The sequence below is a fragment of the Myotis brandtii genome, unplaced genomic scaffold (assembly GCF_000412655.1).
Source record: "Myotis brandtii unplaced genomic scaffold, ASM41265v1 scaffold250, whole genome shotgun sequence".
Taxonomy (NCBI): Eukaryota; Metazoa; Chordata; class Mammalia; order Chiroptera; family Vespertilionidae; genus Myotis; species Myotis brandtii.
This window is the reverse complement of record NW_005359478.1, coordinates 2863662-2889133: the sequence shown is the minus strand read 5'-3', so window position 1 is coordinate 2889133 and position 25472 is coordinate 2863662. Positions and strand designations below refer to the sequence as shown.

General features: G+C 51.7%; 1 protein-coding gene and 1 pseudogene across 1 annotated transcript in view; one reads left to right on the top strand and one right to left on the bottom strand.

Annotated features, from left to right (window-relative positions):
- IQGAP3 (IQ motif containing GTPase activating protein 3) overlaps window positions 1-25472 on the top strand; it is a 41034-nt gene that overhangs the window by 5332 nt on the left and 10230 nt on the right. The window contains exons 3-27 of the mRNA XM_005867592.2: window positions 2621-2777; window positions 3410-3487; window positions 4088-4164; window positions 4853-4920; window positions 5032-5145; window positions 5349-5527; window positions 6007-6085; window positions 6578-6741; window positions 7358-7445; window positions 8349-8512; window positions 10642-10799; window positions 12391-12512; window positions 12613-12776; window positions 13768-13858; window positions 14677-14836; window positions 15050-15191; window positions 15285-15455; window positions 18581-18664; window positions 18805-18876; window positions 18977-19046; window positions 21987-22195; window positions 22990-23142; window positions 23436-23599; window positions 23952-24176; window positions 25062-25202. Coding sequence (XP_005867654.1) covers window positions 2621-2777; window positions 3410-3487; window positions 4088-4164; window positions 4853-4920; window positions 5032-5145; window positions 5349-5527; window positions 6007-6085; window positions 6578-6741; window positions 7358-7445; window positions 8349-8512; window positions 10642-10799; window positions 12391-12512; window positions 12613-12776; window positions 13768-13858; window positions 14677-14836; window positions 15050-15191; window positions 15285-15455; window positions 18581-18664; window positions 18805-18876; window positions 18977-19046; window positions 21987-22195; window positions 22990-23142; window positions 23436-23599; window positions 23952-24176; window positions 25062-25202 — 3294 coding nt within the window. The remainder of the gene's footprint in view (window positions 1-2620; window positions 2778-3409; window positions 3488-4087; window positions 4165-4852; window positions 4921-5031; window positions 5146-5348; window positions 5528-6006; window positions 6086-6577; window positions 6742-7357; window positions 7446-8348; window positions 8513-10641; window positions 10800-12390; window positions 12513-12612; window positions 12777-13767; window positions 13859-14676; window positions 14837-15049; window positions 15192-15284; window positions 15456-18580; window positions 18665-18804; window positions 18877-18976; window positions 19047-21986; window positions 22196-22989; window positions 23143-23435; window positions 23600-23951; window positions 24177-25061; window positions 25203-25472) is intronic.
- On the bottom strand, window positions 236-1716 carry LOC102246847 (annotated as a pseudogene).

The window sequence follows — 25472 nt, the reverse complement described above, 5'->3', positions numbered from 1 at the left end:
AATATATTTTATTGATTTTTTACAGAGAGGAAGGGAGAGAGATAGAGAGTTAGAAACATCGATGAGAGAGAAACATCGATCAGCTGCCTCCTGCACATCTCCCACTGGGGAGGTGCCCGCAACCCAGGTACATGCCCTTGACCGGAATCGAACCTGGGACCTTTCAGTCCGCAGGCTGACGCTCTATCCACTGAGCCAAACCGGTTTCGGCCGGGCTTTATTTTTTAGATGGGAATTACACTTGACCTCCAAATTTGGCTGACAGTTTACTGATGAGATTCATAACTTTTGGGTTGCTCTCATACTCTGACATATTTGTCAGGCTCTGGGCTATATCCTGGAAGTCCAGTAGAACTTCGAATCCTGTATGGCTGTAAGAACCTCTGGATCACTAAGAATTTCATTGATGTCAGGCATTCCTGCCAGTACAGGCATGCCCCCTCCCATTCCATTCCCCCAGGAAAGCCACCTGGAAAAGAGCTATACTGACCTCCTAATTGTGATCTGCCTTCTTTCCTCTGGGCTCTCTCATGCTCTTCTCGAGCCTCTTAACCCTTTCCATTCTTTCTTTGATCTCTTGCCCTTCAGTTTCTTTGATGTTCTGCAATTTTCTGTGCCCTTGGTTGAACTTCTTTCAGCATTGCACTAGCATCTTTGTCGTAATCCAGTTTACACACAAGGGCAAGATCATGGGCTGCTGCTTCCCATGGCCCAGAAGTCTGTGTGGTTTCCCTTGCTACTTGTAAGGCAGAGCTGAATCAGGATTTATTTTAATAGCTATGTCAGTCTCAGATGGCAGCATTTGGCTTCTGTAACTTGATAAAGACACCGGCTGCCTTGGCATTTAGAATGGCCAAGTGAGGATTCAGCTTGATGGCATCTGTGAACAAGTCATTGGCTTTCTGTAGTTCACCATCATTTAGGCCAGTGGTTCTCAACCTCCCTAATGCCGCGACCCTTTAATACAGTTCCTCACGTTGTGGTGACCCCCAACCATAAAATTATTTTCGTTGCTACTTCGTAACTGTAATTTTGCTACTGTTATGAATCGTCATGTAAATATCTGATATGCAGGATGTATTTTCATTGTTACAAATTGAACATAATTAAAGCATAGTCATTAATCACAAAAACAATATGTAATTATATATATGTGTTTTCCGATGGTCTTAGGCGACCCCTGTGAAAGGGTCGTTTGACCCCCAAAGGGGTCGCGACCCACAGGTTGAGAACCGCTGATTTAGAGCATCGGTGGCAGCCACTTTTTTTTTTGCCTGATCCATCATCTCCTGAGTTATCTCTGCATTTTCATCTCCAATTTCTTGAGGGGCATCAGTGTCTGGTTCAGTCACATCTTCATTGTCAATTTCAGGTCACTTTCGTCACTTGATGGTTCCTCTGTCTTTACGTTTTCCTCCGCCTTCTTACTATCTGTTTTTTCTTCCTTGATATTTTCTTCTGAGTTAGTTTTATGAGTAGCAGGTGGTATTTCATCTCTCATGCTCTTCACCCACTCCCTTAGGAAGCATATTTCCTCGTTGTGTAGAATGCTCAGATCCTGATACACATTTTCATGAAGGCCTGAAATGGGGTGCAGTGCGGTGGGGGTGGCCCATGCTTGGAAAGTTTCCGGAGGCAGCTATTGTGGCTGAGGCTATGGCCCAGTTCCGGGGTGGCTAGATAGAAGGGGTTGACTGCCTCGAAGCAGAACCTCATCATTGTTTTAATTTGCATTTCCCTGATGACATGTGATGTGGAGCATCTTTTCGTTTGCTTATTTGCCATCTGTATATCTTTGGTGAGGTGTCTGTTAAGGCGGCACTTTTTTTTTAAAAATATATTTTATTGATTTTTTACAGAGAGGAAGGGAGAAGGATAGAGAGCTAGAAACATCAATGAGAGAGAAACATCAATGAGCTGCCTCCTGCACACCCCCTACTGGGGATGTGCCCGCAACCAAGGTACATGCCCTTGACCGGAATCGAACCTGGGACCTTTCAGTTCGCAGGCTGACGCTCTATCCACTGAGCCAAACTGGTTAGAGCATAAGGTGGCACATTTTTTAATCAGGTTGTTTGTTTTCTTACTGGGTTTATATATCTTGGATAACAATCCTTTATCGGAGGCATGTTTTGCAGATATTTTCTCCCAGTCTATGGCTTGTCTTCTCATTCTCTTGACATTGTCTATTGTAGAGCAGGTTTATTTTGGTTTTTTATTTTTTAAATATATTTTTATTGATTTCAGAGAGAAGAAGGGAGAGGGAAAGAGAGACAGAAACACCAATGAGAGAGAAACATTGATCGGTTGCTTCCTGCACACCCCCGACTGGGGATCAAACCCATAACTTGGGCATGTGCCCTGACTGGGAATTGAACCATGACCTCCTGGGTCATGGGACAACACTCGACCAACTGAACCACACTGGTGTGTGCGGCAGCGTGGGAGAAGGTGGGAACAGCCAGGCAATGGGCAAAGGGGAATTGGGAGTAGAGCAGCCACAGGAGGCAGGGGAGGCAGAGGCTGCTTAGAGGAGAGGCAGGGAACGTCCTGTGGGAGAATGAACTGCGTGGGCTGTCAGAGCGGGTGAGAAGGTGCTCTCGTGCTCTTGTGCCCTCAGCTGGATGGAGGCCTGCCTGAAGGAGGAGCTTCCTCCCCCCGTGGAGCTGGAGGAGAACCTCCGGAATGGAGTGCTGCTGGCCAAGCTGGGCCACCGTTTTGCACCCTCCGTGGTTCCCTTGAAGAAGATCTATGATATGGAGCAACTGCGGTACCAGGTGAGGAATAGAGGTCTCCACCTTCTACCTTGTTCCTCTCAAATTGCTCCTTCTTAAAGCTGTGAGCGTAGAGTGACCATATAACTTACTGTCCAAACCTGGATACTTTTGAGGATGAAAAGAGTGCTACTAATCATTGCACTGGGACAACAGGTTTCAGTTGACGTCTCCCAGTCAGGCAGCATACATTATCCCTAGCAAGGGACGCTTGATAGGTGGGCTTCGAGATACCCCCTCGTATGAGCATTTCCAAGAAGACTTTTCTACCTGCAGTTTGTGTACATTCAGAGGCTTGTGGGCTTTGCCACCTGGAGGTACTTCCCGGGCACACTGCTCCTTCCCCGTGCCCTGACTAGCCCAGCCTGCCTCCTTCCCACCCCAGTTCTGCACTCCCTTTTCTAGGAAGCCTTACAAGGTGGTTAACCCCATCCCTGTGCCATCCTTCTCAAATATCCCTCAGGTCACCCATTCCTGGTGATTTCTGTTGCTCTGTGTTACTCTGTGTGGGAAGATGGGGCAGGGACCTCTGGCTCCTCCAGCCACTTGAATCTCCAAGCTGTGGTCTGAGCTCTGCTCATAGGGAACTCTGACAGCTGTGGAAATGAATTCTCTTCTCCTTTTTTCCCTTTCAGGCAACTGGCTTGCATTTCCGTCACACAGACAACATCAACTTTTGGCTCTCTGCAATAGCCCACATCGGTCTGCCTTCGGTAACACTGGGCCTCAAGATTGGGGTTCATCCTTACTATTCACCAGCGCCCCCCCAACCCTCACCATGCATATACACTTTATCTCCCTGGGGCCCTTTAGCCTTCATCTCCATGTGTTTTCTTTTTAAAATATATTTTTATTGATTTCAGAGAGGAAGGGAGAAGGAGAGAGAGAGAAACATCAATGATGAGAGAATCACTGATGGGCTGCCTCCTGCGCACCTCCTTCTGGGGATCGAGCCCGTCACCTGGGCATGTGCCCTGACCAGGAATCCAACCGTGACCTCCTGGTTCATAGGTTGATGCTCAACCACTGAGCCATGTCGGCCAGTCTCCATGTGTTTTCTAAACTAACGTAATCTAAGACTTTAAGTTCCTTGGGGCTGTGTGTCTGTGACTGGGTCTTGGCTTAGAATGTGTCCCTATTGCCCTTTACACTGGGCTCGCTGTTAATGGTTGGGGAGACTGACCTAGAAGCCCCAGGCAACAAAGGAGCACACACCCAGGTCGGAGAGGAAGACCCATTCCTCAGCCCCCTCTCTCCAGATCTGGTGGTGCTCAAAGGTCCCCAGTGGCAGTAACTGCTAGTTTCCCCTCCAGACCTTCTTCCCAGAGACCACGGACATCTATGACAAGAAGAACATGCCCCGAGTGGTCTACTGCATCCATGCACTCAGGTGAGAGACCTCAAACGTCTGTCAGCCAACAACTGACAGCAACAAATGCTGTAGCAGGAAGGATGGAGGGTAGACCATAGGGAGCACATCTCAGGAGAGTAAGGTTTTAGATTTGTATGTTTGTGTTTAGATTTATGTGCATGTTGGTGGGACACTTATGCATGACCTGTGTGGGTGAAGGAAAAGAGCATCCACGGAAAGGCCTTCAGCTAATGACTGGGGTACACAAGACCCATCAAGACCAACTTGGTGTGAATGGTGAAGGCTGTTTGGTTCTGTACACAGCCAGCCATCAGCAACCTGTTGGCTAAATCATAGAACGTGATGGGCCAGTGCCTGTGTCCCGCCTGTCATCGCTTCTTGAGTTCATTTCCCATGTCCTTTCAAGCCTCTGGGCCTTAACTCAGTGGGTCTCTTCATTATGCTCTTCCCACTTTCCATCTCCATCCGGTGACCTGCTATTGCAGTGTGCCCTTATCTGTGAAGCCTTCCCAACCCCCAGATCTCCACAGCATCTTGTTAATCTTTTATAGCACTTGCCTTGGGATGACTTGCAACAACCTCTTCCTGTGGATTGGGGGTGACTTGAGGGCAAGCATTGAGTGGTCTTCATCTCCAGGTCCCCTGCAAGCCCATAGTGGGCAGCATGTCAAAATGAACAGGCTCCAATGCTTTCATTCTTTCCCAGTCTCTTCCTCTTCCGGCTGGGATTGGCCCCTCAGATCCATGATCTATACGGGAAAGTGAAATTCACAGGTAAGCCCAGTTCCTGCCCCAACCACCACGGTTCCGGGCCGGCTCCTGGGGGTTCCAGGCCGGCTCCTGGGGGTTCCGGGCCTGATGAAGGACACTGTGGTATCATTGCAGCTGAGGAACTCAGCAACATGGCCTCTGAACTTGCCAAATACGGCCTTCAGCTGCCTGCCTTCAGCAAAATCGGGGGCATCCTGGCCAATGAGCTCTCAGTGGATGAGGCTGCAGGTAGGGACTGGGCCCTGCTCTGCTAAGGGTAGGCTCAGTGAGAACGGGAGGACTCTGAGCCTCACAGCTCTTGGGTGGATTCTGGATCCTCTCATCCTGGTTTGCCTGGCCTTTGTGGATGGAAAAGGGATGATGTCAGAGTAGCTTGCAGCTGGGCTGGGTGTGTTCTGGCCTCCTGACCTTGTTTCCATGCCCCCTACCAGTCCATGCAGCTGTTCTTGCTATCAATGAGGCAGTGGAGCGAGGGGTGGTCGAGGACACCCTGGCTGCCTTGCAGAATCCCTGTGCTCTGCTGGGGAATCTTCGAGAGCCTTTGGCAGTCATCTACCAGGAGCTGCTGGCCCAGGCCAAGATGGAGAAGGCTGCCAATGCCAGGAACTGCGTAAGGAGGAACCTTGGAACGCAGGGGCTAAAAAGCTGGGTGGCTTAGAAAGCCCGAGTGAAACCAGGACTCCTGTGTGTGCTGTTTCTAGGTTCCAAAGTTGCTTAGAGAAACTAACTTGGCAGTTATTTTAGAGAAATAGGAGAGGAACTTGGGAGAATAATGAGAATTCAGAAGATAAGATAGGAGAAGAGGTGAGGGGGGTGAGGGGGGAGATAGATTTTCAGTGAGGGCTGAGAGAGACTCTGTGGAATGTAGAACTGAATGAGATTGGGCTGGGGGTTCCAAAGGTTGGTTTGACTTAACTGTGTCAGTGCCAGAGGGTTGGACCCCACAATTTCCCCAGATTCCTCCCTACCAGGTTGACTTTTGGCCTTGGGAAGGCCCCCAGAAGAAGAAATAGGTATAGACAGGGAGGAAGGAGGAGGAGAAAATGGAATTGGCTTTCCCAGGTTTCCCTTTCAATGTAGTATTTGCAGGATGATGGAGAAAGCCAGGACATCTATGACTGCTACCTAACTCAGGCGGAAATCCAGGGCAACATCAACCATGTCAATGGTAAGAGAGATAGGCCAGGAGGGCCGTAGGGGAGTGCTCTCGGGGTGAGCTCCTGCACTGGGAGGTTTGGGGATGGTTCTCAGGCCAGAAGGCCCTATGGCCTCACTGGGACCAACTCTTATCTCAGGGAAAGATCAAAGTCAAGGCAGTGTGTGCTCTACTTCACCGCTATCGGTATCTGTCAAGGGGGCTTCTGTTGGAATGAAGATTCATAGAGAGGACCATGGGGTCCTTCGAAGAGGGGATGTGGAGCATGGGTGGGGAGGAGAAGATCAGGGCAGGAGGGGTGGGCTCAAGGTCTGGGGTGAGGACATGGAAAAGCTTTGCAGATCAAGCTGCAGAATTTGGGCTGGATTAGTTGGGCCCCAGGAACTCAGGGAGCAGGAGTGGGAGTAACTGGACCAGCAGGAAGGGGGCAGACTTCTAGGGCTGGGCTGAGGATGGTGGCAGAGGGTTTCCCACACTGTCCATTATGGAGTCTTGTCTTTTCAGTCCATGGGGCCCTAGAAGTTGTTGATGATGCCCTGGAACGGCAGAGCCCTGAGGCCTTACTTGAGGCCCTTCAAGACCCTGTGCTGGCCCTGCGAGGAGTGAGGAGAGATTTTGCAGACTGGTACCTGGACCAGCTGAGCTCAGACCGAGAGCAGAAAGCACAGGTCAGGCTCCGTCTATCACCTGCTACTTCCTCTGTCTGACTGTAGGATGGGGAGGGCCTCATACTTAGGTGTCACCTCTGTCAATTCTTTGTATCCAGTAAGTGCTGACTACATGTTTGCTACTGTTATGAATCGTAATGTCAATATCTGATATGCAGGATGGTCTTAGGCGACCCCTGTGAACGGGTCATTCGACCGCCAAAGGGGTCGCGACCCACAGGTTGAGAACCGCTGGACTAGACTGATCAGGTTCTGTTCTCTGATAATCTCCAAGTGATGGGGGACCTAGGGGCAGTTCAGTAGGTAGTGTTGGGCTCCCTGATTGCTGAATTGGGACCTCAATTTAGTACTCTCATTGTCAATGCTGTTGACTTTCTCCCTGACACTATTTATATTTGTGTTACCTGTGTTGTTACTTCAGATGTTTGCTGGGTAATAAATTGCCAGAGGTTAGAGATGGGTTAATAGGGACGGGTGGGCCAGGCTAGTCTACCTAAATGGGAGCGGTGGCATTGACGTGGGTGACTGGGTGGATCTGGGAGCTCATGCTGACAGCTCCTAAAGCGTGTTCATGGCTCCTGGAGGACTCTTTCTACTGCGTCTCTTCCTTTCCCAGGAGCTGGGCCTGGTGGGGCTTCTGGAAAAGGAGGAGATTCAGGCTGGTGTGGCTGCTGCCAACATGAAGGGTGATCAGGAACAAGCCAGTAAGTCCTCTCCGGGCTGAGGTCTGACCTGCATGTATCACAGGCTCTTGGGGGAGAATCTCACCCTTTGCCGGTTTCTGTGTAGCGCAGGGCAAACTGCTGCCCGGTTTTCCATCCTGGCAAGGGACTCCTGTCTCCTCTCACATCGTGTGCCCTATTCCTGGCTGCCGGGAGGGACACGACAGATAAGTTCATTAAGGCCTCAGACATAATGACAGTACTGCACCCGGCTGTCCTCCTAGGGTAGGGGGTTTCCTTCTAGACACTTCCCCTTTATTTTGACAGTTTCAACTTGCTGTGGTTCCTTTGCCTTCTGAAATGTAGTGATCTCCCAGATGCAATGACAGCAATGCACTGTGGGTATTTTTATTTCTCCCCAGTAGCTTGTGTGCTCCTTGATGCCAGTGCCCATAAGTCCTGGTGTTGCAAAGCTAAAACTACCTTGATGCACCATGGCTCCTTTTTTGCTTACTCCTGCCCTTTACAGCCCAGATGGCTCCACCTTGGAGCTGGTTTTTCATTCCTCTGTTTTGTCATCAAGATTTGATCCACCCTGGAACCCTTTGACTAACCTCATTTTCGTTAGGCTCGTAGCCTCCTGTCAGTCTTATGCTCACCACCTAAAGGACTCACCTCTGCCATGACAACCACTCCATGTTACCTGCTGAGCTACTCAACTTCTAGTCCTGACATATTGCTTCTTCCAGAGCCTCCTCTTAAAATGATCCAGCCCCCATTCCTCCTGAACCTTTAGAAACGCATTTTGAACCTAGCAGAACAGTTCTTAAGAGTAGTTACAAAGCCATTACCCCTCAGAGATCCCCAGCAGAACCTAATTGGCCAGGAGAGTAGAAATGGCTCTGAATGGCCAGGCTGTGCAGCTCTCTTCTTCCTCCCCTGCAGTGCTCCAGGCTGTGTGGAGGATCAACAAAGCCATCCAGAAGGGGGTGGCAGCTGACACTATGAAGGAGCTGATGTGCCCTGAAGCCCAGCTGCCTCCTGTGTATGCCTTTGCCTCGGCCATGTACCAGCAGGAACTGGCTGTACTCCAGCGGCAGCAGCAGGGGGTAAGCCCCAGAAATGTGGGGGATCAGGCAGTCAGCCCAGAGCACCCTCTGAGGGTACTCTTAAGGGCTAGTAGAGATTAGGGGAGGAAGGAGGGTGACCAGGCTTGCCCCCTGAGTATAGTATAATAGTTACACCGAGCAAAAACTGTTTTACATACTCATTTAATCCTTCAAAGAAACTTATAAGGTAAGTATTATTTCCATTTTAGAGGAAACTGAGATGCAGAGGTTAAGTAACTTGCCCAATATGGGTGTAACTGGCAGTGCAGAATGAATGCTAAGCTGAAAGTACTGGCAGCCCGTGCTTTTAGCAATTCTGCTGTCCCACTTCACCCCAGTCCATATAGCTGCTCTGACAATAGGGTGATAGGGCCCTTCCTTAGGGTGACAGGCGCTTCGCAGTTTGTTAGAGGGTCTAGGCCAGCCGTGGGCAAACTACGGCCCGCGGGCCGGATCCGGCCCGTTTGAAATGAATAAAACTAAAAAAAAAAAAAAAAGACCGTACCCTTTTATGTAATGATGTTTACTTTGAATTCATATTAGTTCACACAAACACTCCATCCATGCTTTTGTTCCGGCCCTCCGGTCCAGTTTAAGAACCCATTGTGACCCTCGAGTCAAAAAGTTTGCCCACCCCTGGTCTAGGCAGAGACACAGGGAGTGAAGAGTAGATGATGTAAGTGGAATAGGACTTCAGACCAGGGAAATGGAGCGAGCAGAGCTAGTAAGTCTAGGAAGGCTTCCTGGAAGAGAGGAAGAGAATCATACCCCCCGCAGGCTTTTATTTTATTTTTATTTATTTTATTATCATTTTTTAAAAATATATTTCATTGATTTTTTTACAGAGAGGAAGGGAGAGGGATAGAGAGTTAGAAATATTGATGAGAGAGAAACATTGATCAGCTGCTTCCTGCACACCCCCCACTGGGGATGTGCCCGCAACCAAGGTACATGCCCTTGACCGGAATCGAACCCGGGACCCTTCAGTCTGCGGGCCGACGCTCTATCCACTGAGCCAAACCAGTCAGGGCCCCCGCAGGCTTTTATAGAGCATCGACTCCAGGCTTGACTCTCAGGGAGGGCACAGTCTCAGCACAGGAGACTATAGCCCAAGCATCAAATAAGGACTAGGGGAAAGCATAGTGACTAAGGTTGCGGACTTTCAAGCCAGGCTGCCTGACTTCCATTTAGCTCTGCTACTTCCAGCCTCATGACCTTGGGCAAGTTATTTACCTTCTCTGTTTCTCAATTCCTATAGTAAATGGGGACAATGATATATTTCATGAATTAATATGTGCTTAGGAGTGAGCCTGGCATGTAAGTGTTAGCTATTATTATTATTATTATTCACAATATTCTGTTTGTAGAGGACAGGAGGGGTGCTCCAGACAGAGGGAAGAGCATAAGCAGATGTTTAAAAAGGAGGACTGCCCTAACTGGTTTGGCTCAGTGGATAGAGCTTCGACCTGCGGACTCAAGGGTCCCAGGTTCGATTCCGGTCAAGGGCATGTACCTTGGTTGCAGACACATACCCAGTGGGGAGTGTGCAGGATCCCCAGTAGGGGGCGTGCAGGAGGCAGCTGATCGATGTTTCTTGCTCATCGATGTTTCTAGCTCTCTATCCCTCTCCCTTCCTCTCTGTAAAACATCAATAAAATATATTTAAATAAAATATAAATAAAAAGGAGGAGGATTGGGCAGGGAAGTGGGGCCAGGGCCTTTGGGGTGTGTGGTGCAGGGTGGGGGTGCCCACCGTGGCTTCCTGTCTGTGTGCCCGGGTCTCAGTGCAGTTCTTCATGTGTAGAAGGGACCCGGAAGGAGCTGGTGGAGTTGACCGGTTGAGTGTGGGCTCTGGAATCAGGTGGCTGGGTTAACTTACATTACTTGATTATGGGCTCATCCGTGAAATGGGGATATTAATGATACCTACCTCCTGGCTTGTTATGAAAATTAAATGATAATATGTGTGAAATACTTGTACATTGAGCACATAGTCAGCATTCTCAAACATTAAGTATGATTGTTAGTGAATGGGGTGTGGGGATAGAGACTGGGAGATGGCAGAGTCTTGGGGGCAGGATGGCAGGTAGGCCCCCGACCTTCACCAGCCCGCCCTCCCCCTCTCGTAGGAGCTCGGCCAGGAGGAGCTCTTCGTGGCTGTGGAGATGCTCTCAGCTGTGGTCCTGATTAACCAGGCCCTAGAGGCCAGGGATGCCAGCGGCTTCTGGAGCAGCCTGGCGAGCCCCGCCACGGGCCTGGCTGAGGTGGAAGGCGAGAATGCTCAGCGGTGAGGAAGGGTCAGCCCCGTGTTGAGAGGGAGAGAATGGAGGGCATGCAGCCAAGACGCCAAGTTCTATTGGGGACTAGCCTTCTGCATGAAGGCCTACCCTTCCTAGGAGTCGGTGGGGCACAGTCATTCCCCTTCCCTCCACTTAGTCACTCTTGCATCGCGTAGATTTGAGTGCCTGCTCATGTGTGAGATACTGTTCTACGTGCTGGGAAACGAAGATTTGCTTTCCTCACATTTACATGTTAGTAGGGGGAGACAGACGAAAAACAAACACGTCAGACGATTGGAAGAGAAGCGCGGTGGTGAAAATAAAACAGGACACTAGGGGTAGAGGTGGGGATGTGGGAGGGGCGGTTTGTCTGTTTCACAGAGTGTGGTTCTGGGAGGCCTCTTTGGTAAGGGGGTCATTTTGAGAGGGACCTACAGGGCATGAGTGAGACTGTCAGGGCACAGCCCCTAGAGCACACCAGGAAGCACACCTGATTGTGTGGTGCAGGGTGGAGGTGGAATAGGACTTCTGGATACACAGGTCCAGAGCACACCAGGAAGCCACCTGCAGAGGGGAGTGAGCACAGGAGAATGGTGGGAGAGGGAGTCGCAGAGGCCAGCTCAGTAGAAGTGGCTCAGTGGTTGAGCATCAACCTATGAACCAGGAGGTCACAGTTCAATTCCCAGTCAGGGCACATGCCCGGTTATGAGCTCGATCCCCAGGGGGCAGGCAATCAATGATCATCTCTCATCATTGCTGTTTCTGTCTCTTTCTCCCTCTCCCTTCCTCCCTGAAATCAATAAAAATATATTTAAAAAAATAAATAATAATTAAAAATTACAAAAAGTAGCAGAGGCCAGACAACTAGCTGTGGCTTTTACTTCAGTGAGGAAGGAAGCCAGAGGAGGGTTTTGAGTGAGGAGGGAGGTGATTTGGATCCTCTGGCTGCTGTGCTGAGAAAGGACTACAGGTTAGAAGGGGAGAAGCCGGGAGACCTGTTAGACATCTGTTGGAGTGGTCCAGGCAGAGGCGACGGAGGCTTGGCCTAGGGCAGTAGCAGTGGAAGTGGTGAAAAGGAATCAGATTTGATAAAGTTGAACTGCATATGTAGTGGGTATGGGTGTGAGAGAGGGTGGATTCAGATGACTCCCAAATTTTTGGCCTGTGAGGTTGAAGCGAATATTTTCTGAGATGGGAAGGACTGTGGGATACACAGGTTGAGCAGGGGGATCAGGAGGTCAGGTGTGAGCTGTGGGATTTGAGGTGCTTATCGGGCATTCACATGGACATGCCAAGGAGGCAGCTGGGATTTATGCATGGGCTTGAGGTGTGCTTTGGAGAGTTATTAGACGCTGGTGTTTCAAGCCATGAGATGAGAAGAGATCACCAAGGGAGAAAGGAGGGCAAGAGGCTGAGCCTGGGGATACTCTGGTGTTTAGAGGTCACGGAGGGGCCAGCAGAGGAGGCTTAGAAAGAACAGCCGGTGAAGAGAGAAGAGAACCGAGAGACGGATATGCTGGAGGCCGGGTGAGGGAAGTCGTTCAGGAGTTTCCCCTGATTTCTGGCTGATGATGCCCTTGTTGCTCACCCTGCTGCCAGTTACTTTGATGCTCTGGTAAAGCTGCAACAGGAGCGTGGAGTGAATGGGGCCTTCTTGAGCTGGAACGACTTGCAGGCCACTGTGAGCCAGGTCAACGCCCAGGTCCAGGAAGAGACCGATCGTACGTGGAGTCTGGGGCTGGGGGAGGATGGCCCGCCGTGGGGAGCCCTGTCTCTTAGCCATCAGTCTGGGCCCTCTGCCCACCTAGATCTCTTTCCCAGAGGTCCTCGCGGTCAGTCTCATCAATGAGGCTCTGAACCAGGACAGCCCTGAGAAGACCTTATCCGCCCTGCTGCTTCCCTCAGCTGGCCTGGAAAATGTCAGCCTCCCTGTCGCCCCTCGGTACCATCTCCTCCTCGTGGCAGCCAAAAGGCAGAAGGCCCAGGTGAGGTTTGGGCTGTCTGGGTTGGTCATCAGAGCAGGAAGAACATCCCTTGTGGTTAGTACTGTGGCCAGTATGCCTCATTGGAGAGCCCCAACTTGATGGACAGTCCCTTCTGGGGAGGGGGGTAGGAAGGGTGCGAGCTGGCCATAGGAAAAGATGGCCCCTTGGCCAGGGCACTGGCAGAGCTCTGGTTGCCAGCACAGGGCAGTGGGGCCTTGTGCATGGGAAGAGCACAGGCCTGGGAGCCAGAGAACTGGGTTAGACATGTCCTGCTCTGACATTAGTGACCATGTGACCTCTAGCAAATCTCTAATGTCTCTGAGCTCCACTTATTCTCCTATATAATAAAGAGCTAATATGCTAATTAGACCAAACAGCCGAACGACCTTCCAGACGAAGCTGGGGCTGCGAGGGCCAAGCCCCTTGCATGAATTTTGTGCATCGGGCCTCGTTCATCTGTAAAATACTACATGCCCTGGTCCTATGTACCTCCTGGAATGGGGGTAAAAATAAAATGAATTGAAGAATGTGTGTGGCACATGTAACCTTTCTACTGCTTTGTGTGGTAGAGAAGGTTGGGAAGGAGAAGGTAAAAGTCGGGATCAGATGGGCCTACGAAGGTATGAAGTAGGGAAATGGGGAGTAGGGCAGGCAGGTGGAGTCTCCAGTGTTGGCTCTCTTGGGACATGGCTCAGGCACAAAGGCAGGGAAGTGAGCTGTTGACAGGGTGGTGGGTACTGAGGTAAGTGTAAGGGAGTTCTGGGGGTGCTATGGCCAAGCTGAGATGATGGGCAAGCCTGAAAACAGGTAGGAAGAAACCTGAGGGCAGCAGTCCCAGAGAGCACAGGCCATCCCTAAGCAAGGCCGAAGGAGAGGAGTGAGACTCCTGTCCCCGTGGCTCCCAGTGTCAGCCTGCAGTTGGGTTCCCCTGGGCGGCTGAACCTGGGAACCAGGGAGACCACCTGGGCTCTTCTGTCTCTCAATTTTCCAGGGGACAAGAGATCCTGGAGCTGTGCTGTGGCTGGAAGAGATCCGCCAGGAAGTGGCCAGAGCCAACCAGGACACAAACACGGCTCAGAGGAGTAAATGGGCCGGGCAGGGGGCAGCAGGGTGGACGGGAGGGAAGCAGCTGTGGGCTCGGCAGGAGCCCAGATAAGCAGGGCCTCCCCAGTCACCTCCATCTCCCTCCCAACCTCTTTGGGGAAGTGGGCTGGAATCGGAACAGAAGGGTTGCTGCTTGGACCATAGTATAGATTTCCCAGCAGTCACTGGGCAGGACAGCCTCAGGGGTTGAGAGTGCATTGTCTCCCCACTGCCTCCTCCTACGTGGGCACTTTCCCCGACGATGTGAGCATGAGAAATCAGGTGGGGGCCAAAAATGTGCACTATTGGCTATTGTACCAATCGGCTCTGGCTAGAGAACGTTTAGTCTTGAGTGTAGAGAAGTCTTGGTTTTGAGGAAAAGGAGGCAGGATCAGTGCAAATAGACACAAACGTGTTAGTTCTCAGTGTCCGGAGTCCCTTGTCCATCTGTCTGTGAGTGACTGGAAGGCAGGTGCTGCATCAACCACCTCCACCTCTTGGACTTTATTTTCTTCCTGAGAAACTGTCCTGGGGTTCTGTGCCCATATCCTGGCCTTCACCTTCTGTACCAGCTGACTGTCTTTTACCAGCCAACCCCACGCTGCCTCTCCAGGAAGCCTTCCTGACTGCGGTCTTTTCTTCAAGCACAGCTGCAAGCTGCTACTTTCCTTGTCTGCATCCATCCTGGGATAGTCCCTGTCTCCATCACACGGGGTGTTTTTGTGTCCTTCTCCGAATCCCTTACCGGTGGACAGGACAGGGCCCGTGGGAAGGACTCAGGGAAGGATTGACCACTCCTTTCTGATGCCCCTGCCAGTGGCTCTTGGTGTGGCCGCCATCAATCAGGCCATCAAGGAGGGCAAAGCAGACCAGACAGAGCGGGTGTTGAGGAACCCCAATGTGGCCCTTCGCGGGGTGGTTCCTGACTGTGCTGACGGCTACCAGCGAGTTCTGGCAGGTGCCAAAAAAACCGTACCCTTTTTTTTAATGATGTTTACTTTGAATTTATATTAGTTCACACAAACACTCCATCCATGCTTTTGTTCCGGCCCTCCGGTCCAGTTTAAGAACCCATTGTGGCCCTCGAGTCAAAAAGTTTGCCCACCCCTGCAGCCTGACCCCCCATTCTCAGCCTGCCTTAGCCACCTCTTGCCTCCACCGACCCTTCTCTGCTTACTTGGCTTCTGCTTAGGGGACACAGCCTTCTGGGTTCAACATGACATGAAGGATGGCACCGCCTACTACTTCCACCTACAGACCTTCCAGGGGACCTGGGAGCAACCCCGTGGCTGCTGCCTCAACACCTCCCACCTGACTCGGGAGGAGATCCAGGTTGGCAGGGCCCCTGCCAGGGAGGGGGCCATGGATGAGGGACCCGCTGCGAGAGAGGCTCCCACCCACCGGCTCCCTCTCCTGCCTCCACAGTCAGCCGTCACCAAGGTCACTGCTGCCCATGACCGCCAGCAGCTCTGGAAGGCCAACGTCGGCTTTGTCGTTCAGCTCCAGGCCCGCCTCCGTGGCTTCCTGGTTCGGCAGAAGTTTGCTGAGCGTTCGCACTTTCTGAGGACCTGGCTCCCAGCCGTCATCAAGATCCAGGTGCCGGGCTCTGGCTTTCTCCGTCTTCAGGGCCTGAACTTACCTGAGGCTCGTGGTTCCCTCTTCCTTCCTTTTTCTTTTTTTTAATATCTCTTTATTGACTTCAGAGAGGAAGGGAGAGGGAGGGAGAGATAAAAACATCAATGATCAGAGAGAATCATTAATTGGCTTCCTCCTGCACACCCCCTACTGGCATGTGCCCTGACCGGGAATTGAACCTCTTACCTCCTGGTTCACAAGGCGACGCTCAACCACTGAGCCACACCGGCCGGGCCCTTGCTACTTCCTTTTTGCTGAGTGAGTTTGGGATGGTCTTTTGGCCTCTGAACATACTGGTTAAGAGCATGGATACTGGGCCCTAGACTACCTGGGTTTGCATCCCAGCTCTATCACTTGCGACAGGTTACTCCCGCTGTTTCTTCATCTGAAAAGTAGAATCTGACATTGTAGCACCCACCTTATAGGGTTGTTGTGAGGATTCAGTGAGATCATATCTAAAGTGCTTTAAAACAGTGCCTGGCAGATAGGCATAAACATGGCATCAGTGCTAGTCACTGTCACCACCATCCCCATCCAGAGGATGAGAGCTGCTTGTTAGCTGCCCCACGGGGAAGGTGGAATATGATTTAGTAAGACATCAGAGTTCAGACAACAGGAGGACTTCCTACTAGAATAGGAGGAGTGACGAGAGGGCAGTGGTTAAACAGAAAGGGGTGGAATAGCTCTTAGGGAAAGAACTTCTGCCCTTTGTCTGTAGCCAGTCCTTTCCAGTCTTATTCTTGCAACCCGCCTCAGGCTGGGGCACTTTACAAGCCAGGAATGATGGGAGTTGAACAAAGAGAGACCTCCCCAGGTGGATAAGACCTGGAGGGCCTCATGGAGGTGCTGGCAGTGTAAAGATACTTTATCTAATGCACGTCTCTGAATGCCTGGTATCTGCAAAGGCTGCCACTTGGCACCGGGCAGGGGTGGGAGATGGTGTGAGACAGCTGATTGATCACTGCAATACAGCTCATGTTAGACGTTGTGATGGCAGAGACAAATAGACATCCTCAGAGCATCCCAGATGCACAGGCTGGGACTGGCAAATGGCCCTCGATTATGGATTATGATGTAGGGCATGTGGGTGGTAATTGAGAGCTCAGGCTTTGGAGACAGAGGATGGAGTTTGCCTCCTGCTCTTACTATTTCTGGGTCCTGTGACCTCGAGCACCCTAACCAGCCCTCTCCAGCATTCAGTGTCCTCACTCATTATGATGGTACTCACCTCCTCTGAGGGTTAGGTAGGAAAATTACATGTAGCACACAGTTCAGTAGGCGCTCCATCAGTGGTAGCCATTATGAGTTGCTATATTTCAGGGCATCAGTCCCAGAACTCAATACCGAGCCTTAGTCATCAACACTTAGTGGTCTGAATCATAGGGATTCCTCCTATGAGCCTGGACTGGAATTTCTTACCAGCTCTCCAAGGAGCCAAAGAGCCACCCGACAGTGAGGGGAGGATAGAGTCATCTGCTACCAGTCCTGGTGCTGTCGGGGTCTGGCCTAAGTCCTGGGAGACAGAGAGGGAGAGGTGGCAGAGCCTTGGGCCACCTGCCTTCCAGCTATCGAGAAGGGAGATTCAGAAATGAGCCTGCTTGGGTGTGAGACTGTAGTCTCTCCGGAAAGCTCTGGCCTTGGCCAGGACCCCAGTCCGGGTCCTAAATTCCAACAATCCAGGTTGCGAGGCCCCCTCCTTAAGGAGGAGCCACCTGTGCCTTTCACTCAGCAGCTGTCCAGAGGGTGTGCCAGGCAGTACCTGGAGGTGGAGAGGAAGGAGTGATGAGGAAAGACATGAAAATGGGGCCTCCTGGTCTCTCGGCTCCAGGATGGACAGCAGCTGGTGTCACTCCAGCCAAGCTGGCTCTCACATCCTGTCCCAACAGAGGGGCAGTGCAGTCCTTAGGCTAGGGAAGGCCTGGCCAGGAGAGCTGGCTTTAAGAAGGGCTGGGAGGACATTGGCTGAAAGGGGATGATCATAACCCACCAGACTATGGCATTATCAGTGGTAGAGTGTACTCCAGGGCTGGAGCACCTGGGAGAAATTTGACATGAGCCCTAAAAGAGGAAGAATTTCAGAGGGTAGAGACAAGGCTGGGGTGGGGGGCGAGGGTGGGCATAAGCAAAGATTCAGGGGCAGAAAATCATAAAGCATGGTTAGAAGAAAGCGAAATATCGGCTGTGGCTAGAATCCTTAAGAAGGTAGGGACCAATGGAAAATTCAGATGGGAGTGTGGGGTCAGATGGTGAGAACTTCTGGGGGCTTCAGGGCTGAGAGAGACATAGTCCAAGTGGTTCTTTAGGAAAATTAATCTCACACAAGCTTGGGGTGAAAGGGAAGAAGCCCCTGGGAAGGAGACCCAAACAGAAGGGAGCCATGAGATTTGTGTCTTAGAGACCAAAGGGGGTGTGATTTATGGAGGAGGGAGGTCACTTGAATCCTTTGTAGCAGACCAGTCAGGGAGAGGCCATTAGACTGACAGCTGAATTGCTGGGGACCTTGGAGGGAAGACTTACTTAGAGCTGTACGGTATAGTTGTAAAGAGAAGTGTGAGTTGAGAGTTTTCGTGACCTGTACCCATTGGTAGAGATGGAGGGCACGCAGCTCTGTGCCTGTGCACACTTTACACCCATGCCACCATGCGCCTCCCAGGCTGTGCATGTGAGGGATGACGGGGAGTGTGATGTCTGTGGGTGGACTCAATGCGTGGATGAGTGTATTTGGGGAGGATGTGGTGCATGGTTTGCTTAAGTTGGTGAGTAGGTGTATGCTTTATTAATTTCTTTTAAGCTTGTATCTTAGTTAAGTTGCTGTGAGGAGGTGTTGGTGAGCATGGGTATGTGTGCTTGATTGTATAATGCGAGCTGGTACCAGGGGATGTGGCAGAGGGCACGGTTGGCTTTGTGCAAGTATTTGGCCTCCCCTGTGAAATTCAAAGTTCTTGGGGAACAGGGCCAGTTTCCTCCCTCTCCCTCCACTTGCCTGCTCCCTGCTTTCCCTAGAGAGCCCAGGACAAGCTTTTCTATAAGCCTCTCAGGCCCACAGGGGCCAGCCCGGGTTAATTCTTTTTCTCCCCTAATTGCAGGCTCACTGGCGGGGGTACAGACAGAAGAAGATGTACTTGGAACGGCTGCAGTATTTCAAAGCAAACGTCGATGCCGTCATCAAGGTAGCTGGCGTGATTCGGGCAGGTTCCTGTCTCTCTTGAAAGATCCCCCAAGAACCGTTTTTCGGTCCTCTCACCGACGTGTGATCTTTGGAGATAGCTGAATTGCCCTGGGTCTGAGGGCAGTGTGTCTCTTTCCCCAGATTCAGGCTTGGGCCCGGATGTGGGCAGCTCGGAGGCAGTACCGGAGGCGTCTGGGCTACTTCCAGAAGAATGTGAGTGTCGTCCTCCTCGCCCTGTCCCTGTACCCAGCCTTTGCCCATGAAACCAGGGCAAGGGCAGTCAGTGATCCTTTTTCTGTCGTGTTCACGGCAGGTTAATGCTGTTGTGAAGATCCAGGCATTTTTCCGAGCTAGGAAAGCCCGCGATGACTACAGGATGTTAGGTAAGCTGCCTGGCCGTTCTCTGCATTCTGAGGAAACTAACTGTCTGGTTTCCCTCCTCTGTGTCCGGGTGTCCCTGCTGTGCGAGTCTGATGGTTTTCACTAGCAAGGGGGACTGTCACCCCACCCCACAACTCGCAACATGGGGCCTTGGCGAAGTTATCTGGGATTGGGCTACTTCCAGAAGAATGTGAGTGTCGTCCTCCTCGCCCTGTCCCTGTACCCAGCCTTTGCCCATGAAACCAGAGCAAGGGCAGTCAGTGATCCTTTTTCTGTCTGTGTTCACGGCAGGTTAATGCTGTTGTGAAGATCCAGGCATTTTTCCGAGCTAGGAAAGCCCGCGATGACTACAGGATGTTAGGTAAGCTACCTGGCCGTTCTCTACATTGTGAGGAAACTAACTGCCCGGTTTCCCTCCTCTGTGTCCGGGTGTCCCTGCTGTGTGAGTCTGATGGTTTTCACCAGCAAGGGGGACTGTCACCCCACCCCACAACTCGCAAAGTGGGGCCTTGGCGAAGTCATCTGGGCCTCTTGAGCCCTTCCCTCTCATTGACTGCTGCTGTCCCAGACCTTGAGCAAGCCTTAGGACCTGGAGTGGGCAGAACAGTGAGGAGATGCCTCGGCCTTTGGGGATCCCCCAGTTTGATGGGAGAGATAGGGAGCCCCCCAGAGTCAGGCAGGTCTAGATATTCCTCCTGGGGCTACACAGCAGGTAAGGGGAGGTACAGGTTGTCCGTGCAGGAATGTCGAATGGGTGTGGTGACCAAAGCCACCCTGCCCACCCCAGTAACAGAAAGCCTGCTCACGGGGACAGCTCCTCTGCTCAGGTTCATTATACGCCAGGCTCTGGTGATCTTCCTGTCGCTGCCACCACAGCCACACAAAAAACAAAGGGCCTTTCTCCTCTCCCTAGAGTCCTGCCTTCTCCCACTTTGTCCTCTCCCTGCCTATGACCCTTCTACCCGCCCACCTCCGTGGGAAACAGTGCAGCTCATGGAGTCCTTTCTGCAGGGCTGGGAGCATGAAGGCGCGGCCCCAGTTCCCAGTGGTGGGTGTGCATCTAAGCCTTAAAGAAGTCCTTCTAGGCTGCTCTCGGCTCCTGTCCAAAGTCCAGGAGCCCAGCCTTGGAGATCCTCCTCCTTGTTGCGAACCAGCTCCAGGTTCCCCACTGGCCCCTTTCCTTTCTGGGCCTGAGGTGACACGCCTGGGCTCCAAGTTGAATAGGCTGTTCAAGAGTCATCTCTTTCACCTCCTGCGTCCCTTATCCCACCCTGTCCTGCCTGCGGGGCACCGCCTGTCCCCTCTGGCAGGGACACGCAGCCCCCCTGCTTCCCGTGCAGCTGCTTTTCCTCCTCCTCTTCCCCAGCCCTTTCCATTTTTCTCTTGCCGTGTGCTAGTAACACTGCCCTGGCCATCCTTTATCTTCATTTGCTTCTCTTTAGTTTATAGTTTTCCTGGAAGAACTTTCTTTTACCAGTTCTGTCTCCCAGTTTCATTATCACAAGCTTCACTCAGCACTGCCATCTACACGTGGTCCTAGGCAAGTGACTTGACTTCTTTGTTGCCTCAGTTTTCTCATTTATAAGATGGGAATAATAGTCTTGTTTTGAGGATTAAATGAGTTAATGAACTGTATGTCACTGAATCCAAGATGCCATCAGTTGTCTTCGATGTTACCATCCTTCACTCCAAGGCCCACCCGCCAGGCAGTAACCAGATTAATCCATGAAACCTGTCCATGTGATCTGGCCATTCTCCCACTTAAATCCTGCCCGGGATCCCACTGACCTGGGCATACACTCTAGTGTCCTAACTGCAGCTTCCAAGGCTCTCTCTGCTCCAGCCTCTGCCTGTACCTCTCGCCTCACTGACCCCTGGCTGTGTCCCTCACCACCTGCACCCTCTGCTGTGCCCCAGACGGGAGGGACTTCTGGCACTTCCTAAAACAGCCGTGTTCCCTTGCTCTCCCCTCCTTTTCACAGTCATCAGGTTGAGAGCCTTCCCTCCTGTGGGAAGCCTTTCTTCACTCCTCACGTGGGTCGGAGTGGCCGGTTTTTGTTTTTCCGAAGGTCCCCGTGTTCACACCTCTGAAGACTAACCACACTGTCATGAATTGTGGCTTCTTTGTCTAGTTCCCTTACTGGACAGGGCCCAGTTTTATTCATCTTCCAAGTCTGACTCTTTTTTCTTATTCCTGGTTGTATAAACTAGGGCAAGTTGTTTACCCTCTCTGGGCCACAGTGAGCTCATCAATTGGTTTTAGTATACTGACCTCACAGGGTTGTTTTGAGTATATAAAGCAGTTTCTGGCCCATAGTGAATGTTGTCTGTAGTAGTTTTGTTGTTAGAGCCTGTAGCTTAGCTCAGAGGCTTCTCTCTGCTCAAACACCCATTCCAAAAGAGATTCCAGGAGAAGCACCATCTAGCTCCGACCTCCCTATAATATAAAATCCACTGGACATCCCTTCTCCTCCTGCCCCTTCCTGTGCAGACTGTCCTGACAGAGGAGGGTTGTGTGAGGGGCAGGTAAGGCTGAGAGGAGGCTGATAGGTGAAAATGAACTTGGGATGAAGGATGAGAGCAAGTTAGCTCAGCAGAAGTGGGTAGTAAAGCGGAATATGTGGGCCCAGGGATATCATCCGAGGGAGCTGGGGCTCTGACTTTGGTGTGGAGATCACTAGGATAGGCCCAGGTCGGGAGTGAGTCCACCGGCATGGGAAGGACAGCTCGTCCTCATCATACTGGTTAATGAGGAGGTCAGGGACAGGACTGACTGGGAGGCTGCCCATTGTCCTCCAGCTACAAGCAGAACCAGATGGGGTCTGGGGGCCTGCTGGCCGTAACCAGAAGGGGGACTGAGGGTAGCATGACTAGGGTGGGGGTGGGCGGGGAAGCCTCTGGTGAGCGCATTCTGACCCTGATGCCTCTTTCCTTCCTGCCAGTCCACACGCCCCACCCGCCTCTCAGCGTGGTGCGCAGATTCGTCCACCTCTTGAATCAAAGCCAGCAGGACTTCTCGGCTGAGGCAGAGCTGCTAAAGCTCCAGGAAGAAGTGGTCAGGACGATCCGGTCCAACCAGCAGCTAGAGCAGGACCTCAACCTCATGGACATCAAGATTGGCCTGCTGGTGAAGAACCGGATCACGCTGCAGGTGGGGGTCTGCCGGCGCACCCTCTCCCCCAGATCTGGCTGCTTCTGGAGCAGTGATAGTGACATTCTGTGGTTGCTCATCCACTATTTTTAAATGTCTGGATCTCATCACCTTGCTCGGGTGCTTGGTCCAGGGGTCCTCTGCCCTAGTAATTTGTTGGACATGTGATATAGTAGAAAGAGCGCTGGACATCCAATTGGAATGCCTGGCTCTGCTGATTCTTAGTGATGGCACTGTGGGCTGGTGATTTAACCTCTGAGCCTGTTTCCTCATTAGTAAAGTGGAAATAATGAGAGGGCCCACCTCACCAGGCCAAATGTAGACATAGATAGCTCCTTAAACTGTAAATTACCATACAGTTATGCAGGGATGGGGTAGAAGTGATAGCTCCACTTAAATTTGTACAACAGTCCAGTAAGAACTAACAGGGGAGCATTTTAGATCTTGCTTCCTGGTAATTATTGTCAGTTTTGGTTCAAATACATTCAAAAAAGAAGAAGAAGAAGAACTAACAGCACAACCAGTAGACATGATGCCTCAGCCTGGCAACCCAGTCCTCTCTGGGGACTCACCCTGTGAGAGCAGGGGTGCCAGGTGGAGTTTTGGGGCAGAAGGAGGGGCCCTTCCTCACCCTAGAACTGTTTATCTCCCTTGGCTCAGCCTTGAATGCCTTGAACAGCAGAAAGCCCTGGCTCTTCCAGGCGCTGATAGACCATATGTTCTGTGCTGGGGGCTGGCCTGGGTTGGTTGTATCATCCGCTCTCCCCGCCTCCCCCCTGCCCCTGCCCCCGCAGGAGGTGGTCTTCCACTGCAAGAAGCTGACCAAGAAGAATAAGGAGCAGCTGTCGGATATGATGGTTCTGGACAAGCAGAAGGGATTGAAGTCGCTGAGTAAAGAGAAACGGCAGAAGCTAGAAGCTTACCAGCACCTCTTTTACCTGCTCCAGGTGAGCAGAGGACTTTGGAAGGAGATGTCTGCACCATCTCCTGAGGGTCTGGGACCTTGAGGTCTTCAGGAGCTTTTGCCTCCATGGGAGATGTCCTTTCCTGTGGTCCTAACGCCTTACCCCCCGAGAGAGAGACTGTTCCCCCCCATGTGTCTGAAATGTTTCCAGTGCCCCTGAGAAAATGTGACGGAGCTCTCTCCATCCCAAGTTCTCATCGGGAAAGCCGTCCTTTCTCTGATCACTAGTCCTCAAGGCGCATGAGCAGTCATTCCCGTCTCCCCCATTGCTTGCAGACTCAGCCCATCTACCTGGCCAAGCTGATCTTTCAGATGCCACAGAATAAAACCACCAAGTTCATGGAGTCAGTGATTTTCAGCCTGTACAACTATGCCTCCAACCGCCGAGAGGCCTATCTCCTGCTCCAGCTGTTCAAGACAGCGCTCCAGGAGGAAATCAAGTAGGTTTTCCAGATGCAAAGGAATGGAAAGAGCACAGGTTAAGAGATGCCATTGTTGGTTCCTTCACAAGGTAGCAATTCATTGAGGGTTGAGGCTAGAAATGGAATCAGAAGACCTCTTTTCTCTGCCTCCTGTGGAGTGCCTGCCAGACATCTCCTAGGGCAGCACAGTGGGAGGACATGGGCTGACATCTTCGCACAAAAGATGAGCTAGAGCTAACAGGTCATTTTTAGGAGGCGGGACACCAGAGCAAGCTTCAAAGAGCCAGAATCTCAAAAAGGAAAGGCAACTGTTTGCCCGACACAGAGGCAGGAGACCAGCTTCAATGGCCTCTTGAACTTTCTACCATAGGTCAAAGGTAGAACAACCCCAGGACATGGTGACAGGCAACCCAACTGTGGTGAGGCTGGTGGTGAGATTCTACCGTAATGGGCGTGGACAGAGTGCCCTAAGGGAGATCCTGAGCAAGGTGATCCAGGACGTGCTGGAGGACAAGATGCTAAGCATCCACACAGACCCTGTTCACATCTACAAGAGCTGGGTCAACCAGACCGAGGCCCAGACAGGGCAGCGCAGGTGAGCAGATGGGCCGAGGACAGAGGGGGAGCTCTCTTTGATCAGCTCTGTCTTGGGCCTCACTGGGGAAGCTTGGGTGTACTTTGAAGGTGGCATGTAAATGAGCATGCTGATTATGCAAATATGACACCAGCCCTATAGGTTGAAATAGGTAGCCTTTCAGACCTCCTCTGGTAATTAACATGGGACTGATGTAAAAATGACACTGGACCTGGTGTGCTTAACATAGAAAGAGCAGCACAGATGAGTATGCAAATTTGTTTAATTGCTGTGTCAGTGCTTGTAAATGGTATGTCAGATTTGTTAGGAGTTGGGATATGGACTCCTTATTGATAGGGGTACAGATGACTATTCAGATTTATGATGAATAGGCAAATGAGATAGCGGGAGAAATAGGTTGGCCTTACAGATTGGAGGCATTACTCAGATGCATAGGCACTAGGGAAGTGGAGCCTCTGAGGAGGGCAGGCAGTGCTGGTGGCTTCTCGCGGTGGCACACAGGCGTGTAGGTGGGGGGACTGCCAGGCCCTGGCCCAGCTTTCCCTCTTGCTCTGACTGCCAAAGCCTAAGTGCCCGCAGCCTAAGTGCCCGCAGTCCGTTCCCCTTGGGAGACTTTCCAGACTCCAGGTTCTCCGTTCTCTTCTGCACTTTTCCACCTCTCCGTGGCTATTCCAGCTCTTTCTTTACTTTCCACTCACATGGATCCAGTCCTTTCTGAGTCCTTCTCCTTGTTTTGGCCTGATCCCCTTAAGCATGCTGGGCTGCCCTTAGCATGTGTATGCATGAAATCCTGTTGTTAGATGAAGAGTTTAAGGGGGAAGACCTTAGGAGGGGAGGCCATGGGAGGGGGACTCTGGCTGATACTTTGTCTCTCTCTGCCCACAGCCACCTCCCCTACAACGTCACCCCAGAGCAGGCCTTGAGCCACCCTGAGGTCCAGAGACGACTGGACATCTCCCTTCGCAGCCTCCTCACCGTGACTGACAAATTCCTTGTAGCCATCATCTCATCTGTGGACCAAATTCCGTAAGTGCAACAGCCCCAGCCCCGCCCAGGCCAGGCCAGGCCAGGCTGTGATGGGAAGAGCAGAGCAGTCCTGAAGGGGTGGGGCAGGACAGGAAGGGATGAGGCTGGGGGTGCCCTAGGGCTTCTAGGAGATGCATGGAGAGAGTGCACGGATACCCTGCTAGAGACTGAGCTGGAATACAGATGCAGGTCTGCATGTGGCCTGTCAAGACTTCACTGGAGCCAGGGAGGAAACATCAAATGACTATGGGGACATATTATTGTCTGAGA